Source organism: Antechinus flavipes, chromosome 1 (genome assembly GCF_016432865.1).
Source record: "Antechinus flavipes isolate AdamAnt ecotype Samford, QLD, Australia chromosome 1, AdamAnt_v2, whole genome shotgun sequence".
Classification (NCBI taxonomy): Eukaryota; Metazoa; Chordata; class Mammalia; order Dasyuromorphia; family Dasyuridae; genus Antechinus; species Antechinus flavipes.
In genome coordinates this window covers 179,398,569-179,421,217 of record NC_067398.1, presented here as the reverse complement: position 1 = coordinate 179,421,217, position 22,649 = coordinate 179,398,569, and the positions used below count along the sequence as shown (strand labels likewise).

At 34.4% G+C, this 22,649-nt stretch overlaps 1 protein-coding gene across 1 annotated transcript in view; it reads right to left on the bottom strand.

The window, feature by feature from the left end:
* Nucleotides 1-22,649, bottom strand: part of ADGRV1 (adhesion G protein-coupled receptor V1) — a 671,454-nt gene that overhangs the window by 147,319 nt on the left and 501,486 nt on the right. Inside the window, exon 86 of the mRNA XM_051971448.1 lies at nt 7,106-7,263. Coding sequence (XP_051827408.1) covers nt 7,106-7,263 — 158 coding nt within the window. The remainder of the gene's footprint in view (nt 1-7,105; nt 7,264-22,649) is intronic.

Here is a 22,649-nt window from a genome sequence, read left to right as displayed (position 1 = left end):
TAAAATTTTGTCCTAGTCATAAAACAACTTTAAGAATTTAGGATTTGTGGGGGTGGGGCATTACTAGAAAACCATGGGAAGTTCACCCATACTTGTATATATGATATTTTTTCTATTTCAAGTAAAAAAGGTTGCTCTTTGTGTTCTTGTGTCATGGGGCTTTCACTAAATCTATTGCTGCTCTTCAGTCACTTTAGGTCTTGTCTGACTTTTCATAACCCCAATGGGGGTTTTCTTGGCAAAAATATTAACGTGGCTTGTCTTTTCCTTCTCCATTTCATTTTACAGATGAGGAAACTAAGGCAAAGAGTATTAAATGACCTATCAAAATTTATTCAGCTACTAAGTGTCCAAAGCCATTTTTGAACTCAGATTTTCCTAACTCCAGATCCAATGATCTATCTGCTGCACCATCTAGCTGCCCCGCTAAATCTATAAGGATTGTTTTTGTTTTATTTTCAGCAATGGAATATGTGAGTATACTGCAAACAAGGAAATTCCTGTCAAGGACATGTGAAACCTGTTGTGTTGGTCATGCTGGATCTTATTCAAGCATTTACTGTTACTAGGTAAGATGACATTCAGTTAGTTTCACCTAATCTGCTTTGTTTGGGAGGTAAATCACATTTGCTATCTTGGAACAATTTTCTTTAGAAAATAAACATGTTTTTATCAAATGAATAAAAATAAACAAAGATTTCAGAATCCAAGTAAGATACAATGGTCCTTTCTTTTAATCTTTTGAATTGTTTTGGATTCTAAATGATCTAAAAATATGTTAGTATAGATATGGTCAACCAAATCAAAATTAGAAACAAAGATTAATATTTTATTACATTTATCATAAGTATTTAAAATGCATTTTCATTAACTTTGACAAAAACAAAACAAACTAAACATTATTCATGTTTAATGGTGACAAAATAGAGACTCTTAAAACATGGAGCTATTTTTCCTTTTATACCTGGTCATGATTCTTATTTTAGGAATGGCTGGAAATAGAAGCTGGAAATGCTGGCTAATACTAAAGAGTCCTACTAGTAGATTCTGTTGTAACATAGCTCATTTTAAGAGATATCCAAAATTCATCTTGAACATTTGTAGGTGGATCAAAGTCCCCTTAAAATCATATTAAGCAAATAAGAACTTACGTGTAGGATTTTTATATGAAAAAACAGTCATCTACTTCCACTTTTTATTCAAATGAATCTTGTTTCCCTGATTCATGAATCATTCTTCACATAAGAACAAGTTTATGAATCAGAGAGGAGCCAGTAAATTCTAATGAGCTTAAATGTAGAGAGAAGCTTATCATTGCCAGAGATCAAAACCAAACTTTGAAATTATAGGCTTCATTCAAAATTCCATTTGAGACATTGAAATCTGGCTTAGAGAACATACCTTTGTTATGAATCATTCACATTAAACATCCAGTAAATTGAACTGAAGAAGAAATCAACTTATGTCAGTAGAACTAAGAGTATTTCAGAGGCAAAGGAATTAATATATGAGCACAAATAATTCTATAAAATCAGACCACCAATCTCTACTAGAGCAGCTAGGTGGCACAGTGGATAAAGTGCCAGGCCCAGAATTAGAAAGACTCCTCTTCCTGAGTTCAACTCTGGCCTCAGGTACTTTCTAGCTGTGTGACTTTGGACAAGTCACTTCAACCTGTTTGTCTCAGTTTCCTCATCTGTAAAATGAGCTGCAGAAGAAAATGGCACCTTAGAATCTTTGCCAAGAAAACTCCAAATAGGTCACAAAGAGTTAGACATAACTGAAAAATGACTGAACAACAATACCAATCTCTGTCATGGTATCAGGGGTCAGCTATAGAGATCTAAACAAATTTTTAGTCTTAATTTTTTTTTTTGAAATGACCATCATATATGGAGGAAAGCTCTACTTGGAGAAAAACCTATTCAAAAATAATGTAACAGTCCTTGTTTCTTATCAGCAAGTACTGGGAGTCCTCAAATAGCGAATCTGTGTGAGTATAGGATGTAGATAATTACCCCTTTTCAAGAGTCATTAGAAATGAACAGTTTAGCTACACCAATGGGTATAGACTGATAATTTCATTGGTGCAGAGAATTCCTTGTTTGGGGATAAAACAGTCAATAACCTGTTAAATGACTTGCCCAAGGATACACAACTAGAGTATATGTCTGAGTCAGGGCTTGAATCCAGGTATTCCTGATTTTAAAATCAGCCATTTTTTTATGATGACATGTCTCAGCTATATGACTATCTTGATATTAACTGATCTTTTCTTCCCAAAATGGTTTGCTGTAGACAAAAGTGATTTTTTAAAAATGAAAAAAAAATCCAAATCAAAACACTCTCAACACAGTTTAATTTAAAATGTTTGGGAAACATGCATTATTCCTTCAAGTCAAGCAAGCTGAATTACAACATTTCAGAGCTGGAAGAGAATTTAAGAGTTCAATTCATTCCTGAATAAAAATTCCCTCTATAACATTTAGCCTTTGCCTCAATACCTCTAGCACTTTTCATGCAGGGTAGTCCATGCCATTCTGGAATGTCTCTTAACTATTTGGAAATTTTCCCTAACATCAAACTGAAATATGTCTCCTTTCAACTCCTATGCAAAATCCTATCCAAATTCTTTTCTTTGGAGCCAAGCAGATGTCTAATCATTCCTCTTGATGAGAGTCGTTCAAGTTTAAAAAATAATCATCACTTCTCTCTTCTAACCTAAACAATCCCATTTCCTTCAACTGATCTGAGGCACTTTGACATACTAGCCATCTTTCTCAAGTCCCTCTCCAGTGTATCAGTGTCCTCTTAAAATATGGTGGCTGTAAATGAACACAATATTCCAAATGCTGTCTAAACAGAGCTGAGTATGGCAGAACTATTATTTCCTTAACCCAGGATGTTATGTTTCTCAAAATGCAGTGTCCCTTCCAACAAAGAGGATCATTAAGTGCAAAAAAGCATACCTGATTTAGTTCTATAATAATAGGTTTTTTATTATAGAACTAAAAACCTTCCAAATAGATAACTATAAAATAAGGTCAAGACTCACAACAATCTAACTGAAGTTTTATGGAAGAGGTAGATTGCCATTTGGATGTTAAATGTTATTTTGAACTTGAGAACTTGTTCACACAAATAGCTGGCCATATGCTATTATAACGATGGATAAACATGTACCAAATTCAGTTAAACCAAGGATTGCAAAACACTACAGAATGATGCTTCCATTATCAAAGAAGTAGAATATACTCCTTCACCAGAATTTACATGTTAAAGACAGGTATGCCTTAAAGGAAATTGAAGAAAGGGAGTTTTAAAATTTTTAAATGAAATATTAAATAATCTCATAAGTGTCCAGAAAAATTTTAATTTGTATTTAAAAGTCTTAAGGAGGAAGCAGGAGAGGGTTAAAGTTGGTTTAGAAAAATGTTGGGGGGCGGGGGGGAGAGACAAGGTTCTGAATCCAAGCAGAAAAGGAAAAGGAGTACTTGAAGCAAGGGAAGTTGTTCTAAGTCCTGGAAGATGGAGGGACATTTCTTGTCTTTTGTCCTCCAGCCCCCACTAGATAAAGTATTGAGCGTGAAGTTAGGAAGATTCAAGTTCAAATATGGTTTCAGACACTATCAGTTGTATGAGTTTTGGCACATCACTTAACCTCTTTCTATATCATTCTCTCCAACTGTAAAATAGGAATAACAGCACTTACCTCCTAAGGAGGATCATATGGAATTATATGTGTAAAGTGCTTAGAATAGTGCTTGGCATATAGTAAGTACTTAATAAAATTTTGTTTTTCTTGTGTGTTCATTCATTTGTTCCTTCTTTTCTTCTTCCCTGCTTTTCTTTAATCCATTCTTCAATACTTCTACTTAGTATGGAGGAACAATTGCACACATCATTGGCTTTATGTCAACATTATTCTGCAAGATTTATGGGAATTTAATTTTTTCCCTATAGCTAATCTTATTTTAAAGAAATTTTATTCACAGAAGATCATTAACAGAGGTATGACTGGACTTGGCAGTGCTTTAGATTTTGGCACTAAATCAGATGTTTGGAAGTTGTATGGTAATAGTACATAGAGTGCTAGCCTTAGAATCAACAAGCCCTGGGTTCTAATCTCACCTTTGGCATTTATTACTTCTGTGCAGGTTGCTCAGCTTTTATTTATCTAAGGGGTTCTTAAACTTTCTTTTTTTGGGACATGGCACAGTGTTCATCACCAAGAGAAAAAAATATATTTATATATATTTAAATACTGAAAATTGAATTTGTCAACAGAGAAGGGTTCGTGGATGTCTGGCCTTCTGATATAAAGCACTCTATCCACTGAGTCACCTAGGTGTCCCCCAACTAGTTGTCTAATTTATTGGTATTTTTTGTTTCTAGGCTACCTGTCTAGTCTATTAGTATTTAAGAAATGTTTCTTTAATTTTAATTTATTTGAATTCTGAATGTAAGATAATGTTCTTTGCATTAGGCTACTCTACTCCTATATTATTTACAATAATTATCCCATAACCTAAAAAAAGCCCTTTCTTAAGCCGTATCCTTACACCTTTCTGCTTACATAAAGTTACTTAATCAGTCAACAACATTTATTAAATGTCTACTGTGTGCCAAGAACAGTGCTAAGCCATGAGGATACAAATAAAAGTATGAGACTATTCTTGTTTTTTTTATTTTAAAAAATCAATCTTGGCCATAAATGACTGCAGAATGTTATTGGAACCTCTTTTCAGAGATGACCATGAAGAGCTAAAATGTAAGCTTCCCCAAATAATCTATCTTTTCTTTCTATATTTGGGGAACTTATTCCTCTGTCTTTTTTCTGCCCTTTCTGGGATCGGAGACTGTCTCTCAGTCAAAAAATAAGTAAGGAAAGATAGCAAAGTACACCCTGGGAGCTGGAAGACATTTTGTGTATACATATTTATACAATTATCTTGCTGCACAAGAAAAATCAGATCAAAAAGGGAAAAAATGAGAAAGAAAACAAAATGCAAGCAAAGAACAACAAAAAGAGTGAAAATACTATGTTGTGATCCCCACTCAGGTCCCATGGTCCTCTCTCTGGGTGTGGATGACTCTCTTCATCATAAGATCATTGGAACTACCCTCAATCATCTCATTGTTGGAAAGAGCCACGTCCATCAGAATTGATTGTGTATAATAGTGATATTGCCATGTACAATGATCTCCTGATTTTACTCACTTCACTTAGCATCAATTCATATAAGTCTCTCCAAGCCTCTCTGAAATCATCCTGCTGATCGTTTCTTATAGAACAATAATATTCCATATTATTCATGTACCATAACTTATTTAGCCATTATCTAACTGATGGGCATTCATGCGGTTTCCAATTTCTTGCCACTACAAAAAATGGCTGTGGAAGACATTCTCAATGGCCATTTAATTCAACCTGTACATGAAAGGAGTAGCCACTATAATCCCCCTCACAAGAAGCCAGCCAGTCCCTGCCCTCTCAGCACCTCTGGAAGCAGGACTTTGCACCAATGAATAACTTTAGTTGTGAGTCTCTCCTTTTTTTCTGACATCAAGCCTCAATTGGCCTCCTTGGAGCTTCTATCCTTTGCTTTTGCTTTTCTCATTTGGGACCAAACAGAACATATCTAATCCCTTTTACATATGACAACTCTTCAAATACATAAAGATAGTTATGTCCCCCTGAGTCTTCTTTTCTACAGGCTAAAAATACCCAGCTCCTTCCTCCAATCTTTATATGTCCCTTCTTCTTTCATGCTCTATCTGCCACAACAAACAAGCATTTATAAAATGCCTACTACATTATCAAACACCTTTCTAGTTCTGAATATATAGAAAATAAAAATAAAATCCTTATCCTCAAAGAACTTGTATTCTACAGGACAAATAAGTGTGTACATACAAAAGAGAATATAGAAAAATAAGTATATCCCATGATCTTTTTAAGTGAAAAATAGAATGCTAGAGAGCTTGAAATTTCTGACATCCTTCTTCACTCTCCTTTGGGCACTCATATCAAAAGGCTAAAGATTTTCCCTGTCTGTCCAACCAACCACTCCCCTACCCTTCTTTGAGCTATTTTTAAGTGTGTAGGTGTGTGTGTGTTGTTATTGCTGTGCCTGATTGAGAGAAACCAAAGAGAGTCTAATCTAACCAAAAATGAATCAGATCATAAAAACCTGTGCTAAGTATGATTCAGCAAGGAAAAAATGAACTAAAATGAATGCCAATTTAAGCTGGAAAAACTTGAGTTTTTAAGCATCCAGACATGTGTAGTCACTTATGAAACTGTCTGATTACATATGTTTTTGCACATCTGTCAGCAAAATCAGTTCTCCAAATGCAAAAGATACCACTTAAGGGCATTTTGGGAGTTTATTTGACACTGAAGAAGATTTTGAAACCCGAGAGAAATAAAGAGATTTCACAAATTATGGAAGATTTGCTGTGTTTGATTATAAGGAACTCCAATATATTAAACCCATTCTTTAAGCACCCATTTCTTGGCAGTTTACTTAAGCATTGATACCTGAAACATTGTCTGAATTATGTAGTCCAAGGGCACTATGGAAAAGAAAGATAGCAAGAAACCAAAAGAAACTTGCAATAAAATGTAAGGAAAGTATTTCCATAGGAAATTCAGAGAGAAAGGAATTAGGAAGTCTTAATATTATCTTCTGAGGCACAAATATAGTAAACACTGGCTGGTTGTTCTGCTGTATTAATCAAAGGCCAGATCTTGCCAATATGGCAGATACCTCTATATCTAACGAATATGGGGGTTTCCTTAGGATTGATATTGCTTCCTTGAAAATTTGAAACTTGCCACATTATATCTAGTGCTTGAACCAACAGTTGTTCTGAAATCAGTTCTACCTATATGCAAACTTAGGGAATTAAGAAGGGATTCCTGCAACCTCGAGGAGGAAGGAAAATCAAATTTCTTAGCCTATGGATTTCAGTGACTAAGCTAGTTAACAGGATAATGAGTAATAAAACCGTTCCTGATATGATGAAGATGGGTCAACAATAATTTGTTCTAGCATTCTCTTTGACTGTTAAAAACTGTTCCAATTTTACCATCTCCTACCTGCAGCATTTGTTCTTCCTCTGAAGATATCATCATAAGCTTTCCACTGAGGCTTCACTTGGTAAGCGTGGATGAAGACTACAAATACTACCACAAGACACATCAAGGGAATGAGAGCAGCAGTGAAGAGAGCAGCATAGACATTTGGGATAAAACATCTGGAAGAGAAAAGGTTCAGAGACATTTTCTTTACTTTGGTATTTAGAAAAGTAATAATCAAATATAAATATGGCAATCCTTCAAAATAATGCACTAATGATCTACCTTTTTAATTTTGAACTTTTAGATAGGCAGGTTTCCCTACTTGAACTGGAGCTTGACTTGAGGAGAAATGTTGAGTGAAAGAGCTAAAAAACCTTTCACATTTTAAGGTTTTTATAACTTTATGCAGAAAAATGATGGATTTGCCATTCTAAGGAGGTCATGTCCCTATTTGCCAGTTTTCCCCCTTATATTAAAGGCTTTAAAAAAATAATCTCATTTAGGAAGAAAGGAGGTCTGATCAATGTTATACTGGTTTGATGGTAGTTTTGCAATTTTCCATAACTTGGAAACTTTTAAAAATCTAATAAAATATTTGAAAGATAAAGCTGACTTCCTCTTTATCTGAATAATGTAGCCCAAAGCCATCATGGAATTATTCAAAGGCAATTTGAATTATACCCTCAGAATGTTAAAACCATCTGAAAAATACCAAAATCCTTCCATCAAAGGCTGAAAATGCTCTTAATATGAACATATATTTAGCATAAACAGCTACTAGCATAAATGTATTCTTCTTCCAAAGGAAGTTGTATAACTTTTTTCAAAAAATTTACTATCAGGCTTTCACATGGATATAGCATCACTGGAAAATTTCTATTGTTAAAGAGATGGACTTTTGCAATGATAAGCAGTGTAGGGAGCCTAGAGTATTTCTATTTGCATGGTTTGCATGGTTCTGGTCACTTGTAGTCCTTATCTCATTCAAAGAGATCTCTAAGTTCCATGATCTTCATCTTTAATGAGATGGTCCATAGACGATTGAGAATTGAATTTGGTGACACCATGTCTAAAGCTCCCTTATACGTATCAGTATGTTTAGGAGTTGGGACTTCCAGTTAATGGGCCCCAAATTCAATAAAACAAGCAAACAAGAGTGTCCTTGAACCTAGATATCATAGTACTAAAAATAGAGGTACCTTGGATCACCTGTGAATGTGTATATTGGCTTTAACAGACTTTGTTTTTCTAATATGCAATCTGAGACCACTGTGAGGGAATAATATGAAAAGAGACATAGTTCCTGCTCCTGAAAATCTTACAAAAGATTCCATTCAGATGTTGACACAGGCATACAGATACCAGATAGTCACCAGTGTTGGCTGAATTTAAATAAAGTTCAACAAAGCCAACTTGTCTTTGCAAAATCAGATGCTACACAATCAACCAATAGCTCCCAAATAGTTAAAGCTCATTCTTAAATCATAGCAAGGCTTGAAATCTAAGTTATAACCTATATTTAAATATAATATGATGTAATAAATATGACATAATATATAATTTAAATATAAACTATAAGAGGAGTAGAGATAATTATTTTTTCAATTCAATTACAAATTTGAAAAGACAAATATTTGTTAAAAATTTATGATATGTTGAATGCTGTGTTAGATGTTTGGAGAGAGAAAGTGTCTGTCTTCCTAAAGCTCACAATCTAGTAGGTGCTGAATAAATAAGGGTAATCATTCAGATGGAAGGGATAGGGCTGAAATCAGGGTCAAAAAATGTGTAAACCAAAGATCATAATATTTTGTTGTATTTTGTTTTGGAATTGAAATGAAAGGAAGCCAGGATTGAAGAGCTAATGCTGGAAAGTCAGTTCTGGAGTAGGAAGCAGGATATGGGGAGTGTGAGGAGCTGAGCTCTGTTAGACTCAACCAGTATACCCAAAACTTTGGGCTTTTTAACAGTGGTAGGTTCCCAGGCATAGTACCTTATTTCTCAGAGAGATACAAAAACAAACAAACAAACAAAAAAAAACAACAAAATAGTTATAGTTCCATTACTCCCATTCTGAATCTCTCACTTTTCTAAAACTCAGGCAAATATTTTCTTTCTTTTTTGTTTTTAATAGTACTTTATTTTTTCCCCAAGTACATGTAAAAATAATTTTCAGCATTCATTTTTATAAGATTTTGACTTCCAATTTTTTTCTCCCTTTCTTTCCCCAACTCTCTCCATGATAGCAAGCACTCTGATATAGGTTATACATGTATAATCACGTCAAACATATTTCCATATTAGTCATGTTATGAAAGAAGAATCAGAACAAAAGAAAACAACATACAAGAGAAAAAATAAACAAATACAAAAAAGAAAATAGTATGCTTTCATCTACATTCAGTCATAATTTTTTCTTTGGACATGGATGGCATCTTTCATTGCAAGGTCTTATGGAACTGTCTTAGATCACTGTGTTGCTGAAAAGAGTTAAGTCTATTATAGCTGATCATTGCATAATGTTGCTTGTTACTGTATACAATGGGGTCCTGGTTCTTCTCAGCATCAGTTCATTTAAGCCTTTCTAGGTTTTTCTGAAATCCACCTGCTTATCATTTTTTATGGCACAATAATATTCCCTTACATTCATATACCACAACTTGTTCAGCCATTCTCCAAATGATGAGCATCCAATTCTTTGCTACCACAAAAATAGCTGCTATAAATATTTTTGTACATGTGGGTCTTTTTTCCTTTTTTGTCTCTTTGAGATACATATCTAGTGGTGGTAATTCTGGATCAACAGGTTGTGCACAATTTATTGCCCTTTGAGTTTCGTTCCAAATTGTTTTCTAGAATGGTTGGATCAATTCACAACTCCAACAATTCATCCATGTCCCAATTTTCCCACATCCCCTCCAACATTTAACATTTTCTTTTTCTGTCATGTTAGCCAATCCAATAGTATGAGGTGATACCTCAGAGTTGTTTATATTTGCATTTCTCTAATCAGGCAAATATTTTTGGTCACAATAAAAACACAGCTGAAGAAATATAAATCTTATTCAAAAAGTATAGGATTAGCTTACATTAGTTGTTCACATTAACGTGAAAGTTCAAAGTGAATTCCTATTTCCTCCACATTTTATCCAAATACAAAGCTCACAAGTTTCTGCTGATACCGCAAATTTCTCTGTCTTTAAAGTGGAAATGTTTAAGAGCATTATAATCTTCATTATTTCCCTTTTTATTGACTCTCCCTCATGTACTTACAAACATGAGTCCTTTAAAAACCTTCTCACAACCTTTATATTCTATCTAACTACTTGTATCTTTGTATTCTTTTTCTCACTACTAAACTTCTTGAAAAAACTGTGTTGACTCCAAGTAACACTGTTTTCTTGGTGTCTTGTGATTGGGCTTCTGCCAGAATTGCTTTCTTAAATTCAACAAACATGTTAAAAAATCCCCCATGTTTAAGGTAACATGATAATGTGTCTGTGAAACCAAGATAAAAATGAGTTCCCACCATTAAGATGTTGACATTTTACTATGTCCCCAGAAGCTTTCTTGCAACAATTATTGGTCTTTTCTTAGAGCCTAGACTTCCTTGACTTATCTAAAATTTTTGACATGACTAGGTTGCTAGATACCCACTCTCCCATTAACATTAGAAACCCCATTCCCTCGAATTTCACTGCTGTTGTCTTTCTAACTGTTCTTTCTTCAACTTAATTTCTTAATAATAGTAAACATTTATACAGTATTCACTATGTGTCAGAAACTGTACTAAGTACTTTATAATTTTTAATCTCATTTAATCTCCAAATAAGGTTCAACTATTATTACCGCCATTTTATAGATGAGGAAACTGAGGCAGAGAGGGGTTAAGGGATTTGCCAGAGTCATACAAACTAATCAGTGTCTGAGGCTGGATTTGAACTCAGGTCTTCCTATCTTCTGGCATAGCATTCTATCCACTTTGCTACCTAGCTTGAACTCCATGAAGTGGATGTTTCCCAGGTACCTATCACTGTTCCTCTTAAAGTTTTACTTACTAAAGCTTTAGAGATGTTCTATATCTGAAATTCTGATCTCACTACTAAACCCCTGACCTTTATCTCCAACTGTGCATAGGACATCTCCATCTGAATGTCTGACTGGTACCTTAAACTTAATATCTCTCAAAATGAGTTTATTATAGTTCTACCTAAAGTTGTTCCTTTTTCTGACTTCACAGTTATGTGAATCTTGGCCTAAGCTCTGATTCTTCTCTTCCCTAATCTTTTAGATGCTTTCAGTTATAATTCTACTTCCATAACATCCTTCCCATCTGTCTCCTACTCTGTATTCTTTCCCTAAGTTTTTCCTTACCTGGACATCTATCAATAGGTCTTCCTGCCTTTACTCTTTCCTACTTTAATCCAGTCTACAGAGCCATGCCAGAAGAATCTCTGTAGATCTAATCATATCATTTCTTTGGTCAAAAAAATTTCAATCTATTGCCTGCCACCTAAAGGTCAAACTCTCTTTTCTGGCATCCAAAGCCCTTTGCGGTATAATACCATTGAACCTTTAACCTTCCTCATACTACTTTCTTCTAAACCAGAACTAAAGTTCTATCCAAACTGGATTCCCTCTACCTCAACCAACCCTATCTCCCTCTATTCTCTGAATACACTCTCCTGCTTTTGTGCCTTTATTCATAGTGTTTTCTGGGACCAGAATGCCCTCCTTCAGTGTTTCTCACCTACTGAAATCCTGTCCATTCTTTAAAGTACAATTCACATTCTATTTTCACCATTCTTTGTTCTCCACCCCCAACTTCTATCTCAGTCTTTATAGGCTTTCTTCCAGGACTTCAGAAAGTTCTTTATTTTATAACTCTTTAACACATTTAAGAAATAATGTTTCTGTGTTGTATGTTTTTTTCTTACTCCTCCTCTCTCTAAACCAAGGGCTCTTGATTTTTTTATTTTAAATGAGATACATTTGGATATATATCTCATATCCAAAATTTCTTTGGGAGTTTGAATAAGCCTAGGAAACCCTTCTCAGAGTAATGTTTTTAAATGGACATTATAAACTATATAAGATTACAAAGGAAACTAATTCTATTGAAATATAGTTGTCATAATATATTTTAAAAACCACATTCATGGCCTCTAGATTAAAACCCCTAGACTTTTAAGTTTCATATGAGAATAAATACTGTATTATTTTAAAGTTAGACATGGTCCAATAGCTAGCACAGTATTTGCACACAAAAGTTGTTTAATAAAAAAGTACCTTCAGTACCACTGGGACTGTTGGAGGCTTGGAAAGGAAAAGAAATGAAGGTGATATGATTTGAACAGGAAGATTTCTTCCCTACCTCTTACCATTAGGGAAATATTTACAAAGGGTATTCATTTGGCATGGTAGATAGAATGCTAGACTGGAGTCAGGTGGACCTCAATTATTGGCTGTTGACCCCAAGAAAGGCATTTAACCTCTGCTTGCCTCAGTTACCTCATCTTTAAGATGGGAATCAGAAAAGTAACTCTTCCCCCAGGATTGTTGTGAGGATCAAATTAGGTGATATTTGTCAGTGCTTAGCACATAGAAAGTTCTACATAAATGTTAGCTATTATTAAATATATTTTTCATTGCTTAGCAGGGAAAAGAAGTAGGCAGAGGACTGAGGTATGCAACATTGGGACAGTTATACATTGACCTGAGTGCTGTAAATGCAGAAGTACAGAGAGAGAGGCAGAGACTGCAATTAATTGAAGTTCAGTTATGTGGTTTGGTATGAGAAGAGAGAAGTTGGCCAGCCAAAGCACGAAGGCTAGAAGTTCTTAATGGCATGATGCAAAAGGGTGAAAGTTAATGAAGTGAGGCAGAATAGAGAATGGAATATGGGGAACTGAGGCTAGGAACCCTCAGAACCTCAGTTCTCACCAAATGTCTTTCTTGGGGTCAACAGCCAATAATTGAGGTCCACCTGACTCCAGTCTAACACTCTATCTACCATGCCAAATGAATATTCTTTGTAAATATTTCCATAATGGTAAGAGGTAGGGAAGAAATCTTCCTGTTCAAATTCTGAGAATAGTAACTGTGATGAGTGATTTGGGAGGAGAAGAACAAAAGCAGAAGGATTTCATGTCTGATAGCAGCTATCACCCCCACAGAAAAATTTCATATGGAATGAACAATGATAAAAATTCCAACATTGGATTCTATTTGGAACATACTATATTAATTGAAAGTAAAAGTGAATTAATCTCTGGGCTTTTTATTTTCATAGGAGAGAATCTGGATGACATGAAACAGTTGTTTAACATTGTAACAGAAATCTTGTATGCCTTACTCTCTCAAAGGCACATGGTAGGGATCCATCCAAATAAAGCAATCTGTCCTGATATTCAAATGGCAAGTGGTTAAAAGGATCACTTGGAAGCAACAATTTTACTACTTTTCTAAATAGCTGTGATATCTTTGTCCATCACAGATTCTAACTGTTGAGAATTTCATTTCATGGCAGGCAAATGAGGGCTGGAAGAGGAATTGAGGGCTTCTTAAGCTTTTTCTACTCACAACCCCTTTTTGCTTGAGAAATCTTTATGCAACTTTGGATCTATAGGCATTTAAAACAAACATACAAATTAAAGATTTATTGATAATAAATCATAATTTTGTGACCTCCACATTCAGTTATGAGACCTTATATAGGGTTGTGACCCACAGTTTAAAAATCTGAGCCTTTAATCATACATCAACTTACTTTTTTGAAAACTTCTTACTTTGACAATCCCTTCAGGAATAACAGCTTCTGTTCTGACTTTCTGACCAACAACACTTGAAGACACCTTCCAATAGGACTGATCAAAAATGCTCATGTCTAAACAGAGGTTAATTGTGGTAGAAGTCATGCACTGTGCCCCAAAGGAGAGAATAAGCAGACCCAGCAAAAAAATCTACTCTACCTCGGTTGAGTAAAATAGCAATAATTTAAGAAGTGAACACATGTCAAGGGTCTAGAGTTAGGAAATGTTGAACACATTTAGGAAATGTCAGAACAGGTTTTGAAATGGGGCCGGGAACAAAATTCTTGGAAAAACTGAATATGCTGTTAAGAAATGAGCAGACCAAATACTATGCACAGAATAGTGCTAAGGGCGTAGTCAAAATTAACTCACTGGCAGTATTTCTTAAGATGAGACCAGATACCATAAGAATAGGGAAAGGCCATGTGGAATTGATTTTTCAAAGAGAAAAAAATAAAGTGTGGTACTAGTAATTACCAGTCCATCTAGCTTCAAAGCATCTATAGTAGTTTCCAGTTATTGTTTTTTTCCCCCTGCTAAATAAACACTCCTTTTGGCTCTCTCCTTGAACATGACTAACTTTTGCTCTTTTCTTCATTTTCATGTGTAAGTTTTCCCTTCACTAATAGTTTCTAACCTTTGCTAATTTCTCTTCAGAATGATATCCAGAACTTTTTTTTACTGAGTCACAGGCAGAAGTTGCTATTTTTCTTTTGGTTCTTTTTCTCCAACTTTCCTTCCCATCACTAATGATCCCTGAACTCACACCTTAAAGTGTTGAGTATTTTTTGTTCCAAATTAATTAATGGGAAATTAATTTCAGTTAGCCAATAGCATGTATTAAGCACTTGCTATATGAGCCAGGTGCTATACAAAGTACTCAAAGGCAAAGAGATAGTTCCAGCTCTTGAGAAGGTCACAGTCTAATAGAGAAGACCATAAGGGGATGTAGTTTGGCTTGCTACCTCATTTTAATTGAAATTCATTTTACTGAATTATTTAACTGAAACTAAATCTATCCAGTTACCAATGATGTCTTAAATGTTAAACCTAATTATCTTTTCTCAGTTCTTATTCTCCTTGACCTTTCTGTGGACTTTGACACAATTGGTCATTTTTTTCTCATGATACTCTTTCCTCCCCCTGTTTTTTTATGACACTGCTCTCTTCTGACTACTTTTCAGTCTTCTTGCTAGATCCTCATAAATATCAAGCCTCCTGACTGCATATTTTGTTTTGGGTTTTCTTCTTTTCTTCCTCGATGATATTCAATTGGTGATCTCATCAGCACCCACTGATTTGATAATCACCTAATACAGATGATTCTCAGATCAATTTGTCTAGTACTTACCTCTTTCTCGGCCTCCATCTGGTATCTCTAACTGCCTACTGGACATTTCTAATTAAATGTTTTTAATATATTTTTATGTCTAAAACAGAGCTCATTATCTTCCCTCCCCCCCAAATGGTCTCTTACTCATAACTTCTCTATTGTGTAGGACAGATGGGTCAAACACATGACCCTTGGGTCACATGTATCCCATACCACTCCTGAGATAGCCCAAAGCAGGTTAAAATATAACTGGGAAATATTTAACAAATAAATATATTAAAAACTAAAAGAAAATGATATCTGTAGGGATCGCTATATAAGGAATAATGGATTCCTTTTTTATTTGAGTTTGATAATACTAGTCTAGGGCAGTGGTTCTTAAAGTATGATCCAGAGAATCTTGGAGGTCTCTGAAAACCTTTTAGTACATCTACAAATTCAAAATTTGTTTTTATTTCTAATATGGTAAATATCCATAAATACAATCTACCTAAATAAAAACTCTTTGGACAGATCCTCAATATTGAAAACCACTAGTCTAGGGTACTATAATCTCTAGGGAAATCAGGCTCAAAATTTAATTTTTTAATAGATGAGGAAACTGAGGCTAAGAGTGCTTATGTGACTTACTCAAGGTTATACAACCAGGAAGTGTCTGAGGCAAGATTGGAACTCATAGCTTCATTGTGCCACTGATCTCCTTACTGTTTCACAGAACCATTCCATGCTTTTTCATCTATGTGACTTTCTTAGGAAATTTTCTACGCCTACAATATATTTCTTTTCTTGTTCCAAAATAATAAAATCTTGCTATTCCTTCAGGATCTACATCAGATCATAAGCATCAAGCTTCCTTGATCTCCAGACTAGGAAGTAATCTTTCTCTTTTTCAAATTCTCATAGTACTTTGCATATTTCCATTTAGCAATATATCTATTTGTGTATGCTTCCCAAGAAACTAAATAATGAGAGCTTTTTGATTAGATTGTGTCTTGAAAAGAGCTTTCTGAATTTCCTAGCACAGAACTTGGTACATAATAGATACCTAATAAATGTTTCTTTAGTTAGTCTTACTTCTTAATACTCCCTTAAAGTTGGGAAGAGCAGGCATTGTAATTCTGTAACTTTTTAAAAGGAACAAAGGAGGCTTAGAGAATTCTAGTGACTAACCCAAAATCATCTAGTTAGGCAAGGAGAAAGTTAACATTTAAACCATAACTAACTTTCTGGTTTAGAGTTTGAAGTTTTGGGAATATATTTTGGGGGAACATTAAGATTAAAATAAAATAAGCTTTAAGAAAAGATTAAGATAAGCTTTTATTCTATGGTTCTTTGTTTTGGGTTTTTGTTGTTGTCGTTTTTAAGGGAGGCACAGAATTATAGACTTTAGGAATAGAAAGGGATTTCAGTAGCTATCCCATTCCAACCAATACTAAAAAGGAATTTCCAAGACACATGTCTTCTGAACTAATATGGGATATAGTATGGGTTATGTTTCCTTCACATTACTTCAACTAGGGCAGTTTTATGAAGAATTTTTTTATTTTGTTTTGTTTGCACTTTAACATAATTTCCTCTTTACTTGGACATTTCAACAGTACCTGACTGATCTGGCTGATTTTTTTAAAAAGTTGATCTGTCATTTTTATTATCAAGCTTATCCTGTGACCAGAAGATAACTAGTCCTCACTGATAGAAATTTATGCAGAGAAGAACTGACTATATTTTAATGTTGACTATAGTGGTTGAAGAATACAGATGTTATTCATTATGAAAATGCCTGTCAGGTATAAATAAAACTCAACAGAATGCTTCTGGTTTTAATATTCCTTTTACTCCCAATTCATTTTTATTCTCCAAAATGATGACCTTATTGAACTTAATAATACAGGAATACTATTTGCTTAAATAGTAGTGACTACTACAGGACCTTTGATTGCTTCTTCCTAGTTGTGTTCTTCATTGATATTTCATTTTAAAAATCCTATTCTCACTGATCTTTAATTCATCCACACTCACTTTCAGTTTATTCTCCAGCTCTGCTTCCTCCCTTGTAAGTCTTCTTTTCTAACAAATAGTACAAAGAAAAAAAAAGCATTTGAAAAAAAACAACAAATACCCTGACCCTGGCTCTGTCCTCACTCATCTTCCATATCTGCAAAGAAGGGAGAGAAGCATATTTTCTCAACTCTTCCCTCAAAGTCAAATTGGGTCAGTACAATTACATAGAACTGAGTTCTGTGCTGTTATAATCATTATGCATGTTGTTTCCCTAGTTCTATTTATTTCACTGTACCACTTCATATAAATCTTTTCATGATTCTTTGAATTCTTCATATTTGAGAGTAGTTTGAGAGTCATTTTTATGACACATGATATTCCATTGCATTCATATACTAAGTTTTCCCATCATTGCCACTAGAATTTTAAAATTACTTCCAAAATTTATGCAGAAATCTATGCAAAGGTATTTTTGCATGGTCAGAGCTGATATTTGGAAAGTATCCTCCAAAAATGAAGAATACACTGTTTCTTATTTATTTCAGATCAATCAATCAACAAATATAGAGTTTGAGTTATTATGCTAAGTTACATGGGAAGTTAAAGAAAACACATCTCATTTTTCTGAAGTTTTAAACTTTACAAGGTCTTTGTCTATTACAAGCTTGTACTATGAGGTAAAAGTTCAGATATCTAGAAACAGACCTTCTAGAGCCTGGAAGTATCTGGACTAGTTCAGGAATCCAGAAGTATGTTATAACAACATTTCTCTGGCAGCAAAGAGGGACCCCTATTCAGCAGTAGCTTTGGAATTTTAGGCCCTAAAATTTAACAAGAACAATTAATAACTTAATAATAATTTTGATGACACAGAGAAGGGATTCTGATGAGGAAGAGAAGATTCTAAAAAAAAAAAAAAAAAAAAAAAAAAAAAAAAGACATGTAAAGAAGATGGAAGCCAGAGCAATTAACTGAAAATCAGACCAAAAGTGTCTCCTGATCCAGTAAAATAGAATCAGCTATGCTAAAGCTCAAGGTTAGCTGACGTTGATGATGACCTTTCTAGGAATAATACGAAAGACTTTCTTACCCATGTTGGGATAAGAGGAAGATTAATGAATGAATCAAATGGCTGCTGGGGATTGATTGGGTGGTGATAATAGGAACGTGAATTACCAAGCTTTTATTTGTTTTCTTTACCAAGGAGAATTATCTCTAGATTAGGAAGGAAAACAAAAAATAGAATATTAATACAAAAAAGAAAAATTGAAACTCAAGATTAGTGGGGAAATGCTAAATGCACACTAAGCTGTCTTCATTGAGTTAATAATAATAGCTAAGATTTTAAAATTTTGCTCACAATATTACCTCACTTGACCCCTGTAATAAATTCCAAATACATGTTATTATTTTATATATGAGAAAAGTGTTAAGTGTCTCGCATAAGGTCACAGAGCTAGTAAATAGCTGAGGTCACTTTTGAACTTACATATTCCTGACTCCAATTCAATAACCTATGCATCTTGCTATGCTATGCTAAGACAAACTATATCTTCAGGTATTAAGATATTGAATCTATCTTTAAATAAATATGGAGAATGGGAAGATACCACAGAATGAGAAACAAAATCATGCTGGCTTTCATAAAAAGAGAAGAAAGTTAATTCTTCAAACTAGTCAGAATGAATTTGATTTCTATCCATGGCAAAATTCTAAAAGACATTGACTCAGATTGCACTGACCAGAAACCCTAAGGATCTTCCCCTCCCAGAATTGTTTTTTTTGATAAAGTGAAAGAGATTCTTTGCCTCAATTGCTACCTGGCCTTAATCACTGAGTGGGTATGGCCACAATCAAACTTGATCTTTTGAAGACCTTAGCTTCAAAAGGTTAAAATCTCCCATTTCATCCAGGACCATCTCCAGTCATTCTGATTTGACCATTGGATGTAGATGGCTCTGGAGGGGAAAGTGAGGCAAGTGACCTCCTTGATGTCAGGGTCCCCTCTGAAGGACAAACAACAATAGAAGACATATTTAAAGAGAAAGTTGGTGAGTATTTGGAAGAAAAGTCATAATCTCTAAAAGGCAGCATGATTTCCCCTACAATAGGGCATGCCAGACTAATCTTATTTCTTTTCTTTGTTCTGAAAGTTACTAGAATAGGTGATCAGCATTGTCTCTATTTTAATGAAAATTTAACAAAATATCCATCATATATTTGTACACAAATTGGAAATATTCTGTTTAGATGATGGTATATTTTTATAGGGGTGATGTCAACTTGCACAGAAATGTCTAGTAGAGTGTCCCAGGGATCTGCTCTTGACCTTTTTCTATTTAACAGTTTTCAGATTCATTTGGATTCCAGCAAGGACTATAACCAAGCAGGGTGCATGGCACTGCATTAACCCTCTTCTGATTGGAGAGTCAGCAAGAAAGCAATGAGAAATTCTTAGAGGGGATGGAGGTGAGGAAGGCAATATATTAAACCAATATCAGAAACAGGAGAGCAAGCTACTGAAAGCTGAGAAAGAGAGTGAGAGAGGCAGAGTGGTATAGTGGACGATGATAATAATTTAAAAAAATAATAGCAAGCATCTATACAGTGTTTAAAAGTTTGTAAATTGCTTTATAAATATTCTTATTTGATCCTAAAAAATAAAAACCCTTAGCAGGGAGGTGCTATTATTGTCCCCATTTTATAGATGAGAAAACTGAGGCAGATAACAGTCAAGGGACTTGTCCAAGGTCACAGAGATGTAGATATCTGAATTAGAATTTGAACTCAGTTCTTCCTGAATCTAGATCCAGCACACTGTATCACACTATGGAGTAGGAAAAGTTGTGGGTTCAAGTTAGGAAAATTTGTATTTAAATCTTGCTTCAGACATTTACTAGCACAGTGATCCTTCTCTTAATCTCCACAGATCTAAGTTTACTATTATGTAAAATGGGAGTAATAGAATTTCCGCTAAGGGTTGTTTTAAGACTCAAATGAGATAATATATGTAAAATTCTTGGCCAAATTTAAAGTATTATATAAATTACATTTTATTAACGTTAACTTTTTCTCATCTATTTGTATGGGAACACAGATAGTATCTGTCCTGGGATAAGTATGAACACTATTCTTTTGTATATAAGGTTCTTATGGATTATTATTGAACAAGCTGTTAAAATAACTACTTTTTGTTATTAAAAGTTAAGTATTGGGACCTAAATGCATCATTTTGTAGTTTCCTTAGAAGCATAATTTGTACAACTCTAGTAAGATGCTAATATCAGGCTTTCAAGTCAGAGACACCTAAATTTCAAGTATATCCTGGCTGTATGACTCTGAGTGAGTCAATTGTCTCTTAATGGCCCAGGCAACTGACTATGGACTTGTCTGTATTCTTAGGAGGAGTTTTCTTAAAGCCAAGGGTTCTTAACCTTTTTTGTGTCATGGACCCCTCTGACAGTCTGGGTGTATATAGACCCTTTTTCAGTATAATTTTTGTTGTCTACATTCATAAGTGAAAAAATACTAAATTCCAGCTTGAGATTAGTGAAAATGAAAGATGTAAATTTTTTTCTTCCATCCAGTTCCCACTCTTCCACCCTCTTATCTCTGAAACCTATCCATATTCCTGTAGACTCCAGGTTTAGAAATTCTTCCCATCCAGGGATTTTTGGCCAGATTCAAAGGAAAAAATGTCACAATATAAGCAAACAATTTTTTTTAATTCAAAAAAAGGGCAGCTGGGTGGCACAGTGGATAGAGAACCAGCCCTGAAGTCAGGAGGACCTGAGTTCAAATCTGATCTCAGACACCTAACATTTCCTAGCTGTATGACCCTAGACAAGTCACTTAATCCCAATTGCCTTAGCAAAAAAAAAAAAAAAAGAATAAATAAGTAAATTCAAATACAAAATTTTAAACACATGAGTATGTGTTTTAATACATATATATGTATCTATGTATAAATGCAAACAAAAAAATAAATTGCATTATTTAGAAGATAATGTTCCTGGGCCTCAGTTTCCTTATTTGCAAAATAGAGGAGCTCGACCAATGTCCCTTTGATCTCAAAGGTGCCAATTGTAGATTTATGATTTTTTGATAAATATACCTAAAAATATGCTGCTGCCATCATATCAGCAATGAACCCTAATCATTTGCTACTTCCCTACAAATCAAGCACTTCTCCTCCTTGACCCTCCACCAACCCCCTCCCACATACACATCAACTTCACTTGCATCAATATTTTACCTTAGGAATTTATTTTGTCAACAGGATGTTCCTGTTATTTTCAAGTGTTGTAATTTCAACAACAGGATCTCAAGGCAACCAAATGAAATGGGAACAGTATAATATTATTCATTCCCTGGGGACACTCTTGAATGTGTGAAAAATTCCAAATAATCTGACAGTTTCATTTAAAAAAATTCTCGATTTAAAACATTGGCACCTTCATTCACTGAACAGTTTTATTCTTCACTTACATTCATTGAAGGTTTATTACTGAATTATTGTGATTGCCAGAATTTTGTAATCTTTCCCTTTATTGCACATGATTCTCTAAGGATTTTTTAAATTGTTTATTATTTTAAGGAAAACTATAAATGGCACAAATTTAGATTTTTCTTCTATAGAAATCATTAAGAACAGTATGCTCCTAGGCAGGCAGGGTTTGGAATATACTCATATTTTTGGGGAAAGATTTACTAGTATCAGAATTAATGTGTTATGAAACTATATGATGATCTGATCTTCCTTTCCACTTAAGTCAATTCAATTTCTATTTTTAAAGTACAAACCTGAACTTGTTCCCTTCAACTTTTAATAAAGTGATTTGCTATGCCACTATTAAATTTCAGGCCATTCTCATTGTTTTGTTACACTTATTTAAATACCTCAAATGATTTTGAGTACTTTAACTATCCAAGTCTTCTCATCCTATATAATTTCTACCCGTGTCCTTCAGAGAAAGACTTGTCCTATGTGCTGAAATCTATATTTTAATCTTTTTTGCGTGTCAGTGCAATAAGCAAGCTGTTCCTTGATCAGCTTTCATTTTTATTGCATGGCCAGGCTACCTCCTCCTCTATGGGTTATACCTGTCTTCCACACACCAAGAAGAGAAAACCTCTTATGAGTTTGGTGGATTTTGAGTCAGGAAGATCTGAGTTCAATTGCTGTCTTAGACACTTCCTACTCACGGGACATGAATTGGGCCTAATTCACTAGTAGTATGAGTATGTCATTCAAACAAAATTATGTATTGTAAGTTATTCATCAGTTATTAAAAATAGGTTTAGTTAGTTATTACAGAAGGAAAATATTCAACTAGGAGACTGTAAAATGCACCACACAGATTTGTCTGAGCAGTTTCCCATTGTTGGCCATGTTGTTTGTCCATGGTTAGAAACC